The sequence below is a fragment of the Musa acuminata genome, chromosome BXJ2-7 (genome assembly GCF_036884655.1).
Source record: "Musa acuminata AAA Group cultivar baxijiao chromosome BXJ2-7, Cavendish_Baxijiao_AAA, whole genome shotgun sequence".
Taxonomy (NCBI): Eukaryota; Viridiplantae; Streptophyta; class Magnoliopsida; order Zingiberales; family Musaceae; genus Musa; species Musa acuminata.
In genome coordinates, this window is record NC_088344.1 from 7,263,344 (window position 1) to 7,282,757 (window position 19,414).

General features: G+C 43.5%; 5 protein-coding genes across 5 annotated transcripts; all 5 read left to right on the top strand.

The window, feature by feature from the left end:
- The first annotated feature begins 909 nt into the window (after positions 1-909).
- LOC103991253 (probable inositol oxygenase) lies at positions 910-3,462 on the top strand. Its single transcript, XM_065115332.1, has 11 exons — positions 910-1,299; positions 1,409-1,511; positions 1,705-1,786; positions 1,873-2,077; positions 2,267-2,326; positions 2,400-2,458; positions 2,550-2,672; positions 2,749-2,818; positions 2,906-2,984; positions 3,101-3,182; positions 3,265-3,462. The coding sequence occupies exons 1-11, from the start codon at positions 1,269-1,271 to the stop codon at positions 3,289-3,291; spliced, it is 921 nt and encodes a 306-aa protein (XP_064971404.1). The 5' UTR covers positions 910-1,268; the 3' UTR covers positions 3,292-3,462.
- A 1,617-nt stretch (positions 3,463-5,079) lies between these two features.
- LOC135618046 (probable F-box protein At4g22030) lies at positions 5,080-6,324 on the top strand. The gene has a single exon (XM_065118948.1). It carries the CDS (start codon positions 5,080-5,082, stop codon positions 6,322-6,324), a length of 1,245 nt encoding a protein of 414 aa, XP_064975020.1.
- A 3,625-nt stretch (positions 6,325-9,949) lies between these two features.
- Positions 9,950-11,194, top strand: LOC135618047 (probable F-box protein At4g22030). The gene has a single exon (XM_065118949.1). The coding sequence runs from the start codon at positions 9,950-9,952 to the stop codon at positions 11,192-11,194; it is 1,245 nt and encodes a 414-aa protein (XP_064975021.1).
- Positions 11,195-14,060: 2,866 nt separating this feature from the next.
- LOC135586292 (probable inositol oxygenase) lies at positions 14,061-15,635 on the top strand. Its single transcript, XM_065115495.1, has 9 exons — positions 14,061-14,105; positions 14,192-14,396; positions 14,590-14,649; positions 14,722-14,774; positions 14,872-14,994; positions 15,092-15,161; positions 15,249-15,327; positions 15,445-15,526; positions 15,609-15,635. The coding sequence occupies exons 1-9, from the start codon at positions 14,076-14,078 to the stop codon at positions 15,633-15,635; spliced, it is 729 nt and encodes a 242-aa protein (XP_064971567.1). The 5' UTR covers positions 14,061-14,075.
- A 1,675-nt stretch (positions 15,636-17,310) lies between these two features.
- On the top strand, positions 17,311-18,555 carry LOC135618048 (probable F-box protein At4g22030). The gene has a single exon (XM_065118950.1). The coding sequence runs from the start codon at positions 17,311-17,313 to the stop codon at positions 18,553-18,555; it is 1,245 nt and encodes a 414-aa protein (XP_064975022.1).
- Positions 18,556-19,414: the final 859 nt, after the last annotated feature.

Consider the following 19,414-nt stretch of genomic DNA (forward strand, 5'->3'; position numbering starts at 1 on the left):
CCTTAGATCCAAGTCTAGTAACCTTGACACAAGTGTCTTCGACTATTTTGACGTTGTTGTTGGCATCGACATCGGGAGTATCTTTGTCGTCATGCTTTTCGCCACTCGTGATGGTGCCCACCTGCTCTTCCGTGTTGACAACACCTACCGCTTCCTCATCGATCACGGTAAGTGCCTCTTTCGAAGACGTCAACTTCTTCTTTGTGATCCTCCACGTCATCTCATGGGTTCTTATGTGGAGTATTCTAAGGCGGGGGCGGCAGAGAGACCACGACGATGATGGAGGTCATGAAAAGGGTCATGAAGGAGGCTTTTGGGAATAGACTGACGCTGTGCAATACAGTGAAGCCGATGCTGATCCTGTGCTACAACCTGCAAAGCTCCGCCCCGCTTGTCTTCTCGCGTGTCGACAACCTAGAGTACAAGAACTTTAACTTCTGACTGTGTGAGGTATGTAGGGCCACATGGGCGAAACCAGGCCGGTTCAAACTAGTAGAGATACGATTGATGAATCGCTCCGTGACCTATGTCGGTTTGGATGATGAGCAACCCGATCACAATGATCGCTACCCACACCATTCACAACAAGCTTAACTATGACATCTTTTGTATCCTCTTCCTTTGCAAACGTAATTGCATAATGGTAACATAGATGCATTATCTATAATATTAAAATTATCTTTTGTTTATCATTTTTGTGTCATTCTTGTATTTGCTGTTACGGATTGTATCTTTCGTTAACAAGATTAACGACATTATAATAAATATAATTAAATATTTTATTTTTATAATTATATATATTTTAATATACATTTTTTAATCTAAAAATTAGGATATTAAAAACGTATAACTACCTCCTCCTGTAATCTTCGATGGGGTAATTATGTGACAGACGTGCATCATCTTCCTCTGTGTTGTCGTCCAATCTCCATCTCCGACCGCCTCCCCGTAACTCGGTGCCTGTTCTCCAATGAATCCAACCACGTCCTTTCAAATGTAGCTGTGGTTGTCGAACCATACACACTTCCCTCGCCATCGCTGACTCGTTCACGCACTTCCCTGCGGCTATCCTTCCGCCGCGGCCGCGGGCGTCGAGTTAATCACCCAATCCAAAGACAGATAGCCTTTTCCCTCCATCCCTCCTTCCTATAAGTATCCCTCTTTTCTAACCCAGGCCTCGCAACGTTCCAACATCAGGCGAAGCCTGGCCAGAATACAACACTTTCTGTTGGAGTTCTTTGCATATCGTGTGTCGCGTTCCTGGAAAGATGACTCTCGTCGTTGAGCAGCCTCGACCTGGTATGTTCTTCCGCTGATGGATTGGCTCGCTAGGGTTTTCATCCATTGTGGTATGCTGGTGTTGGATAGTCTTGTTGATTGATGTTGTGCTCTGTTCCTTTGGTGGCAGCAGTGACAGGAGAAGTCAAGAGGACTCAATCCGACCCAAAGGAGTTGTTGATGGATGGAGGATTTGTGGTTCCCGATGTCAATTCATTTGGTCATACTTTCAGGTGCAATCTCACCAAATCTAGAGAAACGAACATCTTTTTGGTACAGAATGTAGAATCTTTGCTGTAGATTTCCAGGTCCTTGGGTTCTATTGGCTCTTGCACATGGAGGATGAATAGTGAATACATTTGGAATTGTACTGTTTGCAAGGATTATAAATCACTAGAATGCTGAATAGTATTTGATCGTTTGCAGGGATTACAATGCAGAATCTGAGAGGCAGAAGACAGTGGAAGAGTTCTATCGAATGAATCATATTCACCAAACCTGTGATTTTGTATGTCTAGGTGCTGTTGTTTGGTTATAACAATTGCTTTCAAGTGTCGACCTTGGTACTGATCGAGCTGTGTTTTTGTTGTTTAGGTGAAGAGACTGAGAGAGGAGTATGGAAAGTTGGATAGGGTGGAGATGAGCATTTGGGAGTGCATTGAATTGCTCAATGAGTTCGTCGACGAGAGCGATCCCGATCTTGATGAACCCCAGATCGAGCACTTGTTGCAGACTGCTGAAGCGATTAGGAAGGACTACCCTGAAGAAGATTGGCTTCACTTGACAGGCTTAATTCATGGTTAGCTAAACTCATTAAGTTACAATCTTTCTACTGCTTGTGTCAAATTATTGCTTGCCACTTCCCCATTTGGCTCCCTTGATGAGTATATGCCTTTGAAATATTATTGCTTATGTGCATTTCCTTGATAAGATACAATTCCGGAATAAGAGCAGGATCTGATAAAAGGTATGTCTTAATGGTGATCAGATCTTGGGAAGGTGCTTCTCCATCCTAGCTTTGGGCAACTTCCACAATGGGCTGTTGTTGGTATGCATCATAAACCTTATCTACTCAAAATTACTTATATGATTATGAATACAAATAACAATGCATCTTTCAGGTGACACATTTCCTGTTGGATGTTCTTTCGATGAATGCAATGTTCACCACAAGGAATTGGCCTAAACTAAGCTACTCAAGTATTTTTCTTTGATTGGCTAAAAGAAGCTATTCAACTCTTCTTTTCTGAAAATTATACTGACTCCAACAGTATTTTGCGGAAAACCCTGATCACCTCAATCCTAAATACAATACCAAGCTCGGAGTTTATTCAGAGGGGTGTGGACTTGACAATGTCCTGATGTCATGGGGGCATGATGATTTTATGTACTTGGTATGTTCTTGAGAATACTTGCCCTTCTTTTATAGATCACATAATTCACTTAAATTAATTAATTCATCAATTTCAGGTTGCTAAGGAGAACAAAACTTCATTGCCCTTGGCCGGTTTGTTTATAATCCATTACCATTCATTTTACCGTAAGTTTATGAACTTTTGACTTGGTGTTTCACGACATGATTCTTCGGCTCGCTTATGTCGTGCCAAATTCTGAATTATTTTCTCAGCTCTGCACAAGCATGGTGCCTATCAGTACCTCATGAACGAGGAGGATAAAGAGAATCTCAAGTGGCTTCATGTGTTCAAGTAAGATTTAAGATTTGTCATCCTCAAGCTATCAATTGTACTAATTCTCATTCATCTTGATTTCTCATCGAGTGTCTGCAGCAGTAGATGCTTATATTATCTCCACTCTGTTGCAGCAAATATGACCTTTATAGCAAGAGCAAGGTGAGAATAGATGTGGAGAAGGTGAAGCCATACTACCTTTCACTCATCGAAAAGGTTTGCATGTCCATCTAGCTTTCTTAGACCTCAACTTGTCCTTTTATCTCTTCATACCAAGTCATCCCAATGTCTGTTGCAGTACTTCCCTGCTAAGCTGAAATGGTGAGGTTTCTTGATGGTGATTCATTTCCTGTGGTCTTCATGGAGCAGCGAGCATGACAACCTATTCTTTTAAGCATATGATCGATCATATGAGAAGTTGTCTTGTTGTGTTATTGGATTCATGACACAGGTTTGCAGCTTGTTATGTAAAACTTACTGATGCAGTGCATAATATACTGTCAATGAATGTTATTATGTAAAACTTATTGTGAAGTTCTACACATCCTTAGTTTAAGGTTAATCTGCAATGATTGATTGCAATATTGTCACCATGTTGACTTTGTTCTGATACAAGCAGGTAAAACCTACCAGAGCTGCTAGCATTTGAGCTTGAAATATGGCTTCTTAAAGAAAAATCTAATGGATATGTTATCATTAACTTAGAGTTTTAAGGATATTTTTATCAGTGGTTTAGGCTCAACTTAATGAGTTAGCTACTTATCATATTTGATCTAGCATTGAATATGGTGAGAGATTGTTAAGCAGAAAATGGCATGGATGGTGTTACATTGACTTGATCTTTAGTGTTTAATGTTAGTAATTCCGAGTAGACGTTACTTTGAATATAGTGAGAGATCCAAGTAGAAAAACTCTATCTATGTGAATAACAAATGAGATTTCCCCAACTGCACGAGGAAACCTCGCTGCTCAGTTGAGAAAATCCTTTCCTTGAACATGTATAAATAGACACCGTATCAAACTAATAGAAGAGTGTGCTTTTTTGTCTTTATAATTTTATTCTTCGTTCTATCACTATGGAGGTATCATTAACTTGCACTTAAAAAGATATTTTTAGGCAATGGTGACATGTCCGAGTGGAAAAGAATAACTCATTAACTTGTTAATTAGTTATCATTAAATTTAAAGAATCTTTATAAACAGGATTTATATGGGGATTCCAAAACTTTGGTATGAACTGTTAAACCAACATGGATGTTGACCGTGGATTGACATTTGAGGTCCTTTTTCTTAGAATTGTATTCCTCCATAGGTATATGGACGAGAGGTCAACGTAGACTCAGCCATACTGACAATTCAATTCATTTGTCCATTAATTTCTATCTCAAATTTAAATATTTTTTATTATTTTTTACATTAATCTCAATTTCAAGCATAGTCACAAAATACAAGATATCTTGATTAATTATATCATTTGAGCCTTAAAAAGATCTGAATGCTCTCATTTTTAATTTATTATTAAATGTATTTGAATTCTGAGGGACATTTAAATCATTTTTAGAATATGATATTTTTTTATTATTTTTTCCCTGTCACAATATGTTTCTCTCCCACTATATTATAAAAAAATATGTTATTATTAGTATATTTTATATTTTATAACATATGATTCAGTCTGCATACTCATTGGTTCAACCAATGACCAAATGAAGACTTGACTGAGTCAATACCCGACTAATAATTCTGTATTTATCGGACTGAATCACCCATGAAAAACTTGTCAGGGTGTCATAATTAATCCACCTAATTAGACCTCTAAACTCACTAATCTTAATAATTCATTACCGATATGGCGACAAAGTCTACCATTTCAACTATTTGAAAGTCCAACGCACTGACATTGACGCCTTCTTCCATTCTACTGATTCAAACAGCCTTACTTGGTCAACTATTCAACCACCCACCACAACTATATATACAGACCACATAACACCCCTCCTCTTCATCTCATTACAATACCTTGCAAGACTCAGATAGAGATAGCAGCTTAACTCCATCGCCTCTTCGGCAAGCGATCTGACAGAGCCAACAGAATACAAGGATCTCTGTGATCATGGCAACTCTACAAGCCCAAAACCTCTTCTTTTCATCATCCTCTTCCTCCCCTTCGGGTCACCGGAAAGTACGTGCTAGTCTCCATGTTCCTGCCAATCTGAGAACCAAGGGCGTCTCTCTTCCGAAGCTAAATTTGGGAGGGCTGAGCCTGAGACAAGATGACACAGCCACCAGCTTCACTCAACCTCCTCGGCCAACGACAGCTTCCGAGGACGAGCACTTGGTCTCCAAGATTCACGCGATTCTCGACGCCGTCGCCGATAGAGCGGAGATGCATGCCATCATCGGAGCTCAAAGGAACGACTGGAACCACCTCTTCACCAACTCCATCAACGCCATCTCTCTCACTGCCTCGCTGATGGCCGGCATCTCGTCCATCCCGGTGGGCGAAGCGGCACCGCACTTGCTGGCCTTCAAGCTGTCGTCCGTGATCTTGTTCACCGCGGCGACGGGGATGATGCTGATCACAAGCAAGATCCAGCCTTCTCAGCTGGCAGAAGAGCAAAGAAACGCGACCCGCTTGTGGAAGCAGCTCGGGAGATCGATCGAGACGACTCTCGTCCTCCGAGCCCCGACCCAGCGAGACGTCGACGAGGTCATGGAGAAGGTGCTCGCACTCGACAAGGCTTACCCGCTTCCCCTACTCCCCGGGATGCTCGAGAAGTTCCCCGAGATCGTGGAGCCTACTCGTTGGTGGCCTAAAAGTCAACCAAAGCAATCACCGCAGGCAGGAAGCAATGGTTGGAGCCACGAACTGGAAGAGGAGATGAGAGGGATCCTTAGAGTACTGAAAGCTAAAGATGAGCAGCAGTACATTACAGTGGGGAAGTTGGTGCTCAACATGAACAAGACCTTAGCCATCTCAGGGCCTCTTCTCGCCGGCCTGGCTGCAATAAGCTCCGGTTTGATAGGCTCACCGGCTCTCGGTCCGATGCCGGCATTTCTCGGTGTCATCGGAGGCGTGCTTGCGACCGCAGTGCACACCTTGGAGCACGGTGGACAGGTCGGGATGGTGTTCGAGCTGTTCCGCAACTGCGCTGGGTACTACCGGCGGTTGCAAGAGGAGATCGAATCCAACTTGGGGGAGACGGATGTACAGAAGAGGGAGAACGGAGAGTTAATTGAGATGAAGGCGGCTTTGCAGCTTGGAAGAAGCCTTTCTGATCTCAAAGGCCTCGCGACGTATGCTTCTCCTTCGTGTGAAGATGAAGACATGAAGGAGTTCGCCGGGAAGCTCTTTTGATGGCACTAACCGACTGTTCATATCTTATAGAATCAGTAGAGTGTATAAACCTACTAACTATTCTTTTGTGGATTACATCAACGACAAAAATAGATTTTTTTTTTCATTTATATCAAACTTTTTTGGTACCTCGCAATGCAACTTACAGGAATGAACAGATGTTGACTCTGCCTATATTATCTGTGTCCAAGGTGAACCATTCAACGATTCTGAAGTCAAAATCAGTGCCGTTGACACATTCGTCTTCCACGTTACTGATTCAAACAGCGTCCACTTCCTCGAACGATCTACATATGCATTAGAAGCCAATATTGGAGATCATGGCAACTCTTCCAACTCAGAGTCTTTTCTTCTTCTCGTCCTCTTCCTCCAATTCATATCACGCTCGAAAGCTTCGTGCCAGTCTCCATTTTCCCTCCAGCCTAAGAACAAAAGGCATATCCTTTCCCGAGGCTAGAAGAACTGAGTCTGAGAGAAGAGCTGAGACGAGCCCGAGATGATAGCATAGCCATTGCGCAAAGGATAGTGGGATGAAGTACCAGTTGTCTCATGAGTTTTACAGTAATCAGGGATAGTGATGAATTCTGGAAACCTCCCACGAAAGGCCCTCCCATACCTCGAGCAGGCCCTTAGATCCAAGTCCGGCAACCCCGACACCAGGGTCTTTGACTACTTTAACATTGTTATTGGCATTAGCATTAGGGGTGTCTTCGTCATCATGCTTTTCGCCACTCATGATGGTGAGTCCGTCATGATGACACCTGTTACTTCTTTGCCAATCACACCAAGCGCCTCTTTCGAAAGGTGTATACTTCTTCTTTGTCCTCCCCCATGCTGTCTCATGGGTTCTTGTGCTGAGTGTTCCAAGGCGACTGCGACGACAGAGGGATCGCGATGCACAATGGAGGCCATGGAGAGGGTTATCAGGGAGGCTTTGGGGGATAGACTGACGCTACACAATACTGTGAAGCCGGTGCTAATCCCGTGCTATGACCTGCAAAGCTTCTTCTCGCTCATCTTCTCACGTGCGAATGCCCTAGAGAGTGAGAGCATTGACTTCCGAACTTTGGGAGGTATGCAGGGTCACGTGGGTGAAACCAAGCCGATTCGAACCGATGAAGATACGATTAGGGGACCTCTCCATGTGTCGGCGTGGACTACAGGCTAACTAAACCACGACGGGCATCACCCATATCCTTTACAACAAGCTTAACTACGATATTTTTTCTATCATCTTCCTTTCTCGACACAGTTACGATATCGACGTAGTTACATAGCAACGCCGATACATATGTTTGACCTATGATATTAAAATTATTTTTTTATTTATTATTTTTGTATTATTCCTGCACGTGTTGTTATATTCTATATCTTCCATCGATAAAACTGATATTATGAGAGTAAATTATATGGATTCTAATTTAAATTAGCCCTATTCTATTATAATCTACGTATGGAGATGTTGCTAAAGATGTCTAAAGGCTAATATGTAAGTAGCCTCATTCTACTCTAATCTTCGATGCAGTAACATGTGACATACAGAGACGTGCATCATCTTCGTCCGTGTCATCGTCCAATCTGCATCTCCGACCGCCTCCCAGTAACTCGGTGCCCGTTCTCCCCTGAATCCAGCCACGTCCTTTCAAATGTAGCTGTCGATGTCGAACCATACACACTTCCCTCACCAACGCTGACTCGTTCACGCACTTCCCTGCGGCTATCCTTCCGCCGCGGCCGCTGGCGTCGAGTTAACCACCCAATCCAAATACAGATACCCTTTTTCCTCCCTCCTTCCTTCCTGTAAATACCCCTCTTTTCTACCCAAGCCTCGCAACGTTCCAACAGCAGGCGAAACCTGGCCAGAAAACAACCCTTGCTGTTGGAGTTCTTTGCATATCGTGTGTCGCGTTCCTGGAAAGATGACTCTCGTCGTTGAGAAGGCCTCGACCTGATATGATCTTCTGCTGATGGATTGGCTGGCTAGGGTTTTCATCCATTGTGGTATGCTGGTGTTGGATGGTCTTGTTGATTGATGTTGTGCTCTGTTCCTTTGGTGGCAGTAGTGACAGGAGAAGTCGAGGACTCCATTCGACCCAAAGGAGTTGTTGATGGATGGAGGATTTGTGGTTCCCGATGCCAATTCATTTGGTCATACTTTCAGGTGCAATCTCACCAAATCTAGAGAAACGAACATCTTTTTGGTACAGAATGTAGAATCTTTGCTGTAGATTTCCAGGTCTTTGGGGTCTACTGGCTCTTGCACAACAAGGATGAATAGTGAATACATTTGGAATTGTACTGTTTGCCAGGATTATAAATCACTAGAATGCTGAGGGGTCATGAGAGTAGGGTGGAGCAGAAAGTAGACCCGACTGACGGCGATCCTAAGCTTTATCGTCCTAAGGTGCGCTCGCCAGGGAATGTTCTCGACCTGACATCTCTAATAGTAAAGTTAGTTGAAAAAAATGATAGAACTCTCTTTCTTTTAGGCTTTTGGGGGGTTGATTTTTATACCTAAATGATCGATAAAGTGAGACCGTCAAGGTGCCCCTTATGTCCTCCAGGGGCTCATTTATGTTGACGGTTAGTGAGCACACCTCTCTGTTAATGGCGTTAGCGAAGGAGAGCTATGGGGGTGCCATTTGTTAGGGTTGGAGCCCGTTTGTTATGAGCAAAGGATGGTTCCCTGTGTCGGACATCTAGAAAAAGGGAAAAAGAGAATTGAGCCATGTCGCCTAAGATTAATGCCCTTTATCATTGGGCGTACAGACCTTTCCGAAATCATGATTGACGAGGGGGGACATGTCACTTGCAATAGGAGACCCAAAAAGGTTAAACGATGGATGGGCCAAGCTGTCGAGGATTACTGCACTCTGCGGCTGGCTTGTGTAACCCTCCTAAAGATCTTGATGGGTAGGGGTTGATAAGTCATGCTCCCGCCAACAATCATAAGAGAGGGGCATGGGTTCTTCCGCTTACATAATCACCTAAGTGGTAGTCCTTAGTTGGGTAGATCGATAATGTAATGCATATGTCATTACTTTCCCTATTAATTTATAATTAAATATATCTAAATTCTAAGGAGTATTTAAATTATTTTTAGAATATGATGTATTATTTATTACTTTTTCCTCATCTCAATGTTTCTCTCCCACTAAATTATGAAAAATAATATTATTATTAGTATATTATATATTTTTTAACATATGATGCAATCTGTATACTCATTGGTTCAACCAATGACCAAATCAAGACTTGACCGAGTCAATATCCGACAAACAATTCAGTATTTATCGGACTGAATCACCCATAAAAACTGTCAGGGTGACATAATTAATCCACCTAATAATTCATTACCGATATGGCGACAAAGTCTACCATTTCAACTATTTGAAAGTCCAACGCACTGACATTGACGCCTTCTTCCATTATACTGATTCAAATAGCCTTACTTGGTCAACTATTCAACCTCCCACCACAACTATATATACAGACCACATAACTCCGATCCTCTTCATCTCATTACAATACCTTGCAAGACTCGGATAGATATAGCAGCTTAACTCCATCGCCTCTTCGGCAAGCGATCTGACAGAGCCAACAGAATACAAGGATATCTGTGATCATGGCAACTCTAAAAGCCCAAAACCTCTTCTTTTCATCATCCTCTTCCTCCCCTTCGGGTCACCGGAAACTTCGTGCCAGTCTCCATGTTCCTGCCAATCTGAGAACCAAGGGCGTCTCTCTTCCGAAGCTAAATTTGGGAGGGCTGAGCCTGAGACAAGATGACACAGCCACCAGCTTCACTCAACCTCCTCGGCCAACGACAGCTTCCGAGGACGAGCACTTGGTCTCCAAGATTCACGCGATTCTCGACGCCGTCGCCGATAGAGCGGAGATGCATGCCATCATCGGAGCTCAAAGGAACGACTGGAACCACCTCTTCACCAACTCCATCAACGCCATCTCTCTCACTGCCTCGCTGATGGCCGGCATCTCGTCCATCCCGGTGGGCGAAGCGGCACCGCACTTGCTGGCCTTCAAGCTGTCGTCCGTGATCTTGTTCACCGCGGCGACGGGGATGATGCTGATCACAAGCAAGATCCAGCCTTCTCAGCTGGCAGAAGAGCAAAGAAACGCGACCCGCTTGTGGAAGCAGCTCGGGAGATCGATCGAGACGACTCTCGCCCTCCGAGCCCCGACCCAGCGAGACGTCGACGAGGTCATGGAGAAGGTGCTCGCACTCGACAAGGCTTACCCGCTTCCCCTACTCCCGGGGATGCTCGAGAAGTTCCCCGAGATCGTGGAGCCTACTCGTTGGTGGCCTAAAAGTCAACCAAAGCAATCACCGCAGGCAGGAAGCAATGGTTGGAGCCACGAACTGGAAGAGGAGATGAGAGGGATCCTTAGAGTACTGGAAGCTAAAGATGAGCAGCAGTACATTACACTGGGGAAGTTCGTGCTGAACATGAACAAGACCTTAGCCATCTCAGGGCCTCTTCTCGCCGGCCTGGCTGCAATAAGCTCCGGTTTGATAGGCGCACCGGCTCTCGGTCCGATGCCGGCATTTCTCGGTGTCATCGGAGGCGTGCTTGCCACCGCAGTGCACACCTTGGAGCACGGTGGACAGGTCGGGATGGTGTTCGAGCTGTTCCGCAACTGCGCTGGGTACTACCGGCGGTTGCAAGAGGAGATCGAATCCAACTTGGGGGAGACGGATGTGCAGAAGAGGGAGAACGGAGAGTTATTTGAGATGAAGGCGGCTTTGCAGCTTGGAAGAAGCCTTTCTGATCTCAAAGGCCTCGCGACGTATGCTTCCCATTCGTGTGAAGATGAAGACATGAAGGAGTTCGCCGGGAAGCTCTTTTGATGGCACTAACCGACTGTTCATATCTTATAGAATCAGTAGAGTGTATAAACCTACTAACTATTCTTTTGTGGATTACATCAACGACAAAAAGAGATTATTTTTTTTCATTTATATCACACTTTTTTGGTACCTCGCAATGCAACTTACAGGAATGAGCAGATGTTGACTCTGCCTAATATCTCTGTCCAAGGTGAACCATTCAATGATTCTGAAGTCGAAATCAGTGCCATTGACACATTCGTCTTCCACGTTACTGATTCAAACAGCTTCGACTTCCTCAAACGATCTACGTATACATTAGAAGCCAATATTGGAGATCATGGCAACGCATCCTACTCAGAGTCTCTTCTTCTCATCCTCTTCCTTCTATTCATTTCAAGCTCGAAAGGTTCGTACCAGTCTCCATGTTCCCTCCAGCCTAAGAACAAAAGGCATATCCTTTCCCGAGGCTAGAAGAACTGAGTCTGAGAGAAGAGCTGAGACGAGCCCGAGAAGATAACATAGCCATTGCGCAAAGGATAGTGGGATGAAGTACCAGTTGTTTCATGTGTTTTACAGTTACCAGGGATAGTGATGAATTCTGGAAACCTACCACACAAGTGGACACATGAATAGTCCAACTTTATTAGCAATTGCATTTTGTAAGCATTTTAAGCAATCGGAGAGAATACCAATGCATTTTTGTGTTTGTAGGTACTTCTTCAGTTGCAAGCTGACCGAGAAAAGTGATGACTATAGTTTTTGGGGTTGTTCTCTTAGAATTGATCACAGGCCTTCCTGCTGTTTTGAGAAATCTATAGAAGAGTCGACACAAGCAACAGCGGTTCAATCAAACCTATTTAATTATATTTAAAAAATTTTGATATCTAGATTTAAAAAATTTATATTGAAATCCCTATAATTATGAATGTGAATTATTTAATCATATTTATTTTAACGCCGTCGACTTTAAAATAACATGAAAATGATAAGGAACAAAGTAATTTCAATTATATGAATGACATAAGTAATAAAGATATAATATGTGAGACATCTACATCAATGTTGCCATAAAGATGTAACACGTGACAGCACGCATAGGAATTACATGAAAATGATAAACAACAAAGTAATTTCAACATTCCAATTAAGGCATCTATATTAGTGTCGTTGTGCAACTATGTCCGCGGGAGGTGAGGCAAAGGGCTTGCATCCCACTGACAAATGCAGAGTGGCACGACGCCGATGGTGATGCCTCACCTCCCGTCAATGCTCACGAACGTAGATGCAGAGTGGCGTCGATGCTGAACGACGCTGGAGAAGGAAGATGAGAAAGAGCAACAATGGAAGATAAGACAAAGGGAAGCAACGTCTATACTGCCCCTCGTCAAGAGCCAGAGGGGCAAGGTTTGTGTGCTATGCAACAAGGTTTGTATGAAAAGCATCATCTCGCTCATCTTCTCACATGCCAATGCCTTGGAGAGTGAAAGATTCGACTTCCGACCGTGGGAGGTATGCAGGGCCACGTGGGCGAAACCAAGCTGATTCAAACCGATGAAGACATGGTTGGTGGATCATTCCTCGACTTGTGCCAGTGTGGACGACAGGTTAACTATGGGCAACCAAATCACGATGGGCATCACCCACGTCCTCCGCAATAAGCTTAACTACGACATCTTTTCCATTCTCTCCCTTTCTTCTTTGTAGTTGCAGAGCGACACCAACGTAGTTGCAGAGTAATGTCGATGCATATACCTCACTTGTGATTAGGAAATTATAACTTTTTTATTATTTTCGTATTATTCCTGCACGTGTTATCATGTGTTAAATTTTACGTCGATAAAACTGACAATATCATGATAAATAAAATAAAATATTATATATATATATATATATATATATATATATATTCTAATTTAAATTAGCCCTATTCTATTATAATCTAGCGATCGAGATGTTGCTAAAGATGTCTAAAGGCTAATATGTAATTAGCACATTCTACAATAATCTTCGATGCAGTAATATGCGACATACAGAGACGTTCATCGTCTTCGTCCGTGTCATCGTCCAATCTTCATCTCCAACCGCCTCCCATTAACTCAGTGCCCGTTCTCCCTTGAATCCAACCACCTCCTTTCTAATGTACCTGTCGATGTCGAACCATACACACTTCCCTCGCCATCGCTGACTCGTTCACGCACTTCCCTGCGGCTATCCTTCCGCCGCGACCGCGGGCGTCGAGTTAATCACCCAATCCAAATACAGATAGCCTTTTCCCTCCCTCCTTCCTTCCTGCAAATACCCCTCTTTTCTACCCCAAGCCTCGCATCGTTCCAACGGCAGGCGAAGCCTGGCCAGAATACAACCCTTGCTGTTCGAGTTCTTTGCATTTCGTGTGTCGCGTTGCTGGAAAGATGACTCTCGTCGTTGAGCAGCCTCGACCTGGTATGTTCATCTGCTGATGGATTGGCTGGCTAGGGTTTTCATCCATTGTGGTATGCTGGTGTTGGATGGTCTTGTTGATTGATGTTGTGCTCTGTTCCTTTGGTGGCAGCAGTGACAGGAGAAGTCAAGTGGATTCCATCCGACCCAAAGGAGTTGTTGATGGATGGAGGATTTGTGGTTCCCGATGCCAATTCATTTGGTCATACTTTCAGGTGCAATCTCACGAAATCTAGAGAAACGAACATCTTTTTGGTACAGAATGTAGAATCTTTGCTGTAGATTTCCAGGTCTTTGGGTTCTATTGGCTCTTGCACAAGGAGGATGAATAGTGAATACATTTGGAATTGTACTGTTTGCAAGGAATATAAATCACTAGAATGCTGAATAGTATTTGATAGTTTGCAGGGATTACAATGCAGAATCGGAGAGGCAGAAGACAGTGGAAGAGTTCTAACGAATGAATCATATTCACCAAACCTGTGATTTTGTATGTCTGGGTTCTGTTGTTTGGTTATAACAATTGCTTTCATGTGTTGGCCTTGGTACTGATCGAGCTGTGTTTTTGTTGTTTAGATGAAGAGAATGAGAGAGGAGTATGGAAAGTTGGATAGGGTGGAGATGAGCATTTGGGGGTGCATTGAATTGCTCAATGAGTTCATCGATGAGAGCGATCCCGATCTTGATGAACCCCAGATCGAGCACTTGTTGCAGACTGCTGAAGCGACTAGGAAGGACTACCCTGAAGAAGATTGGCTTCACTTGACAGGCTTAATTCATGGTTAGCTAAACTCGTGAAGTTACAATCTTTCTACTGCTTGTGTCAAATTATTGCTTGCCACTTCCCCATTTGGCTCCCTTGATGAGTACATACATGCCTTTGAAATATTATTGCTTATGTGCATTTCCTTGATAAGATAGAATTCCAGAATAAGAGCAGGATCTGATAAAAGGTATGTCTTAATGGTGATCAGATCTTGGGAAGGTGCTTCTCCATCCTAGCTTTGGGCAACTTCCAGAATGGGCTGTTGTTGGTATGCATCATAAACCTTATCTACTCAAAATTACTTATATGATTATGAATACAAATAACAATACATTATCAGATGACACATTTCCTGTTGGATGTGCTTTCGATGAATGCAATGTTCACCACAAGGTATTGGCCTAAACTAAGCTACTCAAGTATTTTTCTTTGATTGGCTAAAAGAAGCTATTCAACTCTTCTTTTCTGAAAATTATATTGACTCCAACAGTATTTTGCAGAAAACCCTGATCACCTTAATCCTAAATACAATACCATGCTCAGAGTTTATTCAGAGGGGTGTGGACTTAACATTGTACTGATGTCATGCGGGGTTGATGATCATATGTACTTGGTATGTTCTTGAGAATACATGCCATTCTTTTATGGATCACGCAAATTAAGAAGAAAAGTGTCTTATGGTCTTAAATTAATTGATTCATCAATTTCAGGTTGCCAAGGAGAACAAAACTTCTTTGCCCTTAGCTGGTTTGTTTATAATCCGTTACCATTCGTTTTACTGTAAGTTTATGAACTTTTGACTTGGTGTTTCACAATCTGATTCTTCGGCTCACTTATATCGTGCCAAATTCCAAATTATTTTCTCAGCTCTGCACAAGCATGGTGCCTATCAGTACCTCATGAACAAGGAGGATAAAGAGAATCTCAAGTGGCTTCATGTGTTCAAAGTAAGATTTAAGATTTGTCATCCTCAAGCAATCAATTGTACTAATTCTCATTCATCTTGATTGTTCATCAAGTTTCTGCAGCTGTAGATGCCTATAGTATCTCCACTCTGTTGCAGCAAATATGACCTTTATAGCAAGAGCAAGGTGAGAATAGATGTGGAGAAGGTGAAGCCATACTACGTTTCACTCATCGAAAAGGTTTGCATGCCCATCTAGCTTTCTTAGACCTCAACTTATCCTTTTATCTCACCATACCAAGTCAACCCAATGTTTGTTGCAGTACTTCCCTGCCATGCTGAAATGGTGAGGTTTCTTGATGGTGATTCATTTCCTGTGGTCTTCATGGAGCAGCGAGCTTGATAACTTATTCCTTTAAGCATTTGATCGATCATACGAGATGTTGTCTTGTGTTTTTTTATTCATGACACAGGTTGGCAGCTTGATATGTAAAACTTTCTGATGCAGTGCATAATATACTGTCAATGACTGTGATTATGTAAAACTTACTGTCAATTCATTCGTTCATTAATTTCTATCTCAAATTAAATAATTTTTTTTATTATTTTTACATTAATCTCAATTTCAAGCATAGTCACAAAATACAAGAAGTCTAGATTAATTACATCATTTGATTTTTTTGTTGCCTTGATGCTATTGAACGTGGAGTTGACGTTCGGTCCAGAAAACATAAGATCATCCTCGGGGCTCACAAGGGGTCACGTGAGGAGGATGGTGCGGGGAGCAAACCCGACTAACAGCGATCCCGAGGCGTTGCTTGTTAACAACGATCCCGAGGCGTTGCTTGTTTGCTAGAGGCAGATATGGTGTCATCCCGAGGTGCGCCTTTGTCTCACCGAGGTCCCTGCACAAGTAGTCAACTTCACGGGGATGTTCCCGACTCGACCTCTCCGATGGTAAAGTTAGTTGGGAGATGAAAAATGATAGAGCTCTCTTCCCTTTTAGGCTTTTGGGGAGCTAGCTTTTATACTTAAGCAGTCGTTGAAGTGAGGTTGATAATCAGTTAGGATACCCCTTTCGTCCTCCAGGGGCTTATTTATGTTGATGGTTGGTGGGCACACTTCTTTGTTGATGGCGGACCTTCATAAAATCATGGTTGATTGGGGGCGACAAGTCGATTACGATAGGTGACCCAAAAAGGGAAAAGGAGAGATGAGACTTGTTGTCGGGGATTAATGTACCTTGCGATTGGCTCGTGTGGCCCTCCCGAAGATCTTGATGGGTAGGGGTCAATGGATCGTGCTCTTGTCAACAACCATAAGGGAGGGGCGTGGATTCTTTTGCCTATATCATCGCCAAGGTGATAATCCCTGGTTGGATGAGTCGAGATATTGTAATGCTTACCTCGTTACTTTCTCTATCAATTTACTATTAAATACTCTCATTTTTAATTTATAATTAAATATATCTAAATTCTGAGGGGCATTTAAATCATTTTTAGAATATGATATTTTATTTATTACTTTTTCCTCCTCTCAATGTGTTTCTCTCCCACTAAATTATAAAAAAAAATATATTATTAGCATATTATATATTTTTTAACATATGATTCAATCTGTATACTCATTGGTTCAACCAATGACCAAATGAAGACCTGACCGAGCCAATATCCGACAAATAATTCAGTACGTATCGGACTGAATCACCCATAAAAACTGCCAGGGTGACATAATTAATCCACCTAATAATTCATTACCGATATGGCGACAAAGTCTACCATTCCAACTATTTGAAAGTCCAACGCACTGACATTGACGCCTTCTTCCATTCTACTGATTCAAACAGCCTTACTTGGTCAACTATTCAACCACCCACCACAACTATATATACAGACCACATAACACCCCTCCTCTTCATCTCATTACAATACCTTGCAAGACTCAGATAGATATAGCAGCTTAACTCCATCGCCTCTTCGGCAAGCGATCTGACAGAGCCAACAGAAGACAAGGATCTCTGTGATCATGGCAACTCTACAAGCCCAAAACCTCTTCTTTTCATCATCCTCTTCCTCCCCTTCGGGTCACCGGAAAGTACGTGCTAGTCTCCATGTTCCTGCCAATCTGAGAACCAAGGGCGTCTCTCTTCCGAAGCTGAATTTGGGAGGGCTGAGCCTGAGACAAGATGACACAGCCACCAGCTTCACTCAACCTCCTCGGCCAACGACAGCTTCCGAGGACGAGCACTTGGTCTCCAAGATTCACGCGATTCTCGACGCCGTCGCCGATAGAGCGGAGATGCATGCCATCATCGGAGCTCAAAGGAACGACTGGAACCACCTCTTCACCAACTCCATCAACGCCATCTCTCTCACTGCCTCGCTGATGGCCGGCATCTCGTCCATCCCGGTGGGTGAAGTGGCACCGCACTTGCTGGCCTTCAAGCTGTCGTCCGTGATCTTGTTCACCGCGGCGACGGGGATGATGCTGATCACAAGCAAGATCCAACCTTCTCAGCTGGCAGAAGAGCAAAGAAACGCGACCCGCTTGTGGAAGCAGCTCGGAAGATCGATCGAGACGACTCTCGCCCTCCGAGCCCCGACCCAGCGAGACGTCGACGAGGTCATCGAGAAGGTGCTCGCACTCGACAAGGCTTACCCGCTTCCCCTACTCCCGGGGATGCTCGAGAAGTTCCCCGAGATCGTGGAGCCTACTCGTTGGTGGCCTAAAAGTCAACCAAAGCAATCACCGCAGGCAGGAAGCAATGGTTGGAGCCACGAACTGGAAGAGGAGATGAGAGGGATCCTTAGAGTACTGAAAGCTAAAGATGAGCAGCAGTACATTACACTGGGGAAGTTGGTGCTCAACATGAACAAGACCTTAGCCATCTCAGGGCCTCTTCTCGCCGGCCTGGCTGCAATAAGCTCCGGTTTGATAGGCTCACCGGCTCTCGGTCCGATGCCGGCATTTCTCGGTGTCATCGGAGGCGTGCTTGCGACCGCAGTGCACACCTTGGAGCACGGTGGACAGGTCGGGATGGTGTTCGAGCTGTTCCGCAACTGCGCTGGGTACTACCGGCGGTTGCAAGAGGAGATCGAATCCAACTTGGGGGAGACGGATGTACAGAAGAGGGAGAACGGAGAGTTATTTGAGATGAAGGCGGCTTTGCAGCTTGGAAGAAGCCTTTCTGATCTCAAAGGCCTCGCGACGTATGCTTCTCCTTCGTGTGAAGATGAAGACATGAAGGAGCTCGCCGGGAAGCTCTTTTGATGGCACTAACCGACTGTTGATATCTTATAGAATCAGTAGAGTGTATAAACCTACTAACTATTCTTTTGTGGATTACATCAACGACAAAAAGAGATTCTTCTTTCATTTATATCACACAGTGTTGGTACCTCGCAATGCAAATGATGTTGACTCCGCCTAATATCTGTGTCCAAGGTGAACCATTCAACGATTCTGAAGTCAAAATCAGTGCCGTTGACACATTCGTCTTCCACGTTACTGATTCAAATAGCTTCGACTTCCTCGAACGATCTACATATACATTAGAAGCCAATATTTGAGATCATGGCAACTCTTCCAACTCAGAGTCTCTTCTTCTCATCCTCTTCCTCCTATTCATATCAAGCTCGAAACCTTCGTGCCAGTCTCCATGTTCCCTCCACCCTAAGAACAAAAGGCATATCCTTTCCCAAGGCTAGAAGAATTGAGTCTGAGAGAAGAGCTGAGACGAGCCCGAGAAGATAACATAGCCATTAATCAAAGTCTCCTTCGTTGAATGCACAAAGATGCATTTTGAATCGGAGTTCAACCATCTCTTGATCAAACCCCATCATTCTCACTGTGGAAACGATGCTGATCACACCGCCTGTGGAAAGAGCTTGACCTTTTATAACACTCTACTTCTAATTTCACTTATTTCATGCATAGGATGTCATCTTATAATTTAATTATAATATCAATAATAATGTAGTAGAAAAATAGACAAACATCACGTCTATCAATTCTAAATCATAAGTTGGATAGTTCTTCTTACTTTCATTTGGGCAAGACATCAAGGAAGCCATGGTGAATGTGTTTGCACTCGAGAAGGCTTACCTGCTTCCTTTGTTCGCGGGGATGC

What these genes read in the sequence shown, in the direction of transcription:
- LOC103991253 (XM_065115332.1), top strand. Translation starts at nt 1,269, where the DNA reads ATGACTCTCGTCGTTGAGCAGCCTCGACCTG. An exon ending in TCCACAATGGGCTGTTGTTG is followed by an intron (nt 2,327 to 2,399) that starts GTATGCATCATA and finishes TGCATCTTTCAG; the next exon opens with GTGACACATTTCCTGTTGGA. An exon ending in ACCTTTCACTCATCGAAAAG is followed by an intron (nt 3,183 to 3,264) that starts GTTTGCATGTCC and finishes TGTCTGTTGCAG; the next exon opens with TACTTCCCTGCTAAGCTGAA.
- LOC135618046 (XM_065118948.1), top strand. Translation starts at nt 5,080, where the DNA reads ATGGCAACTCTACAAGCCCAAAACCTCTTCTTTTCATCATCCTCTTCC.
- LOC135618047 (XM_065118949.1), top strand. Translation starts at nt 9,950, where the DNA reads ATGGCAACTCTAAAAGCCCAAAACCTCTTCTTTTCATCATCCTCTTCC.
- LOC135586292 (XM_065115495.1), top strand. Translation starts at nt 14,076, where the DNA reads ATGAATCATATTCACCAAACCTGTGATTTT. An exon ending in CCGTTACCATTCGTTTTACT is followed by an intron (nt 15,162 to 15,248) that starts GTAAGTTTATGA and finishes TTATTTTCTCAG; the next exon opens with CTCTGCACAAGCATGGTGCC. An exon ending in ACGTTTCACTCATCGAAAAG is followed by an intron (nt 15,527 to 15,608) that starts GTTTGCATGCCC and finishes TGTTTGTTGCAG; the next exon opens with TACTTCCCTGCCATGCTGAA.
- LOC135618048 (XM_065118950.1), top strand. Translation starts at nt 17,311, where the DNA reads ATGGCAACTCTACAAGCCCAAAACCTCTTCTTTTCATCATCCTCTTCC.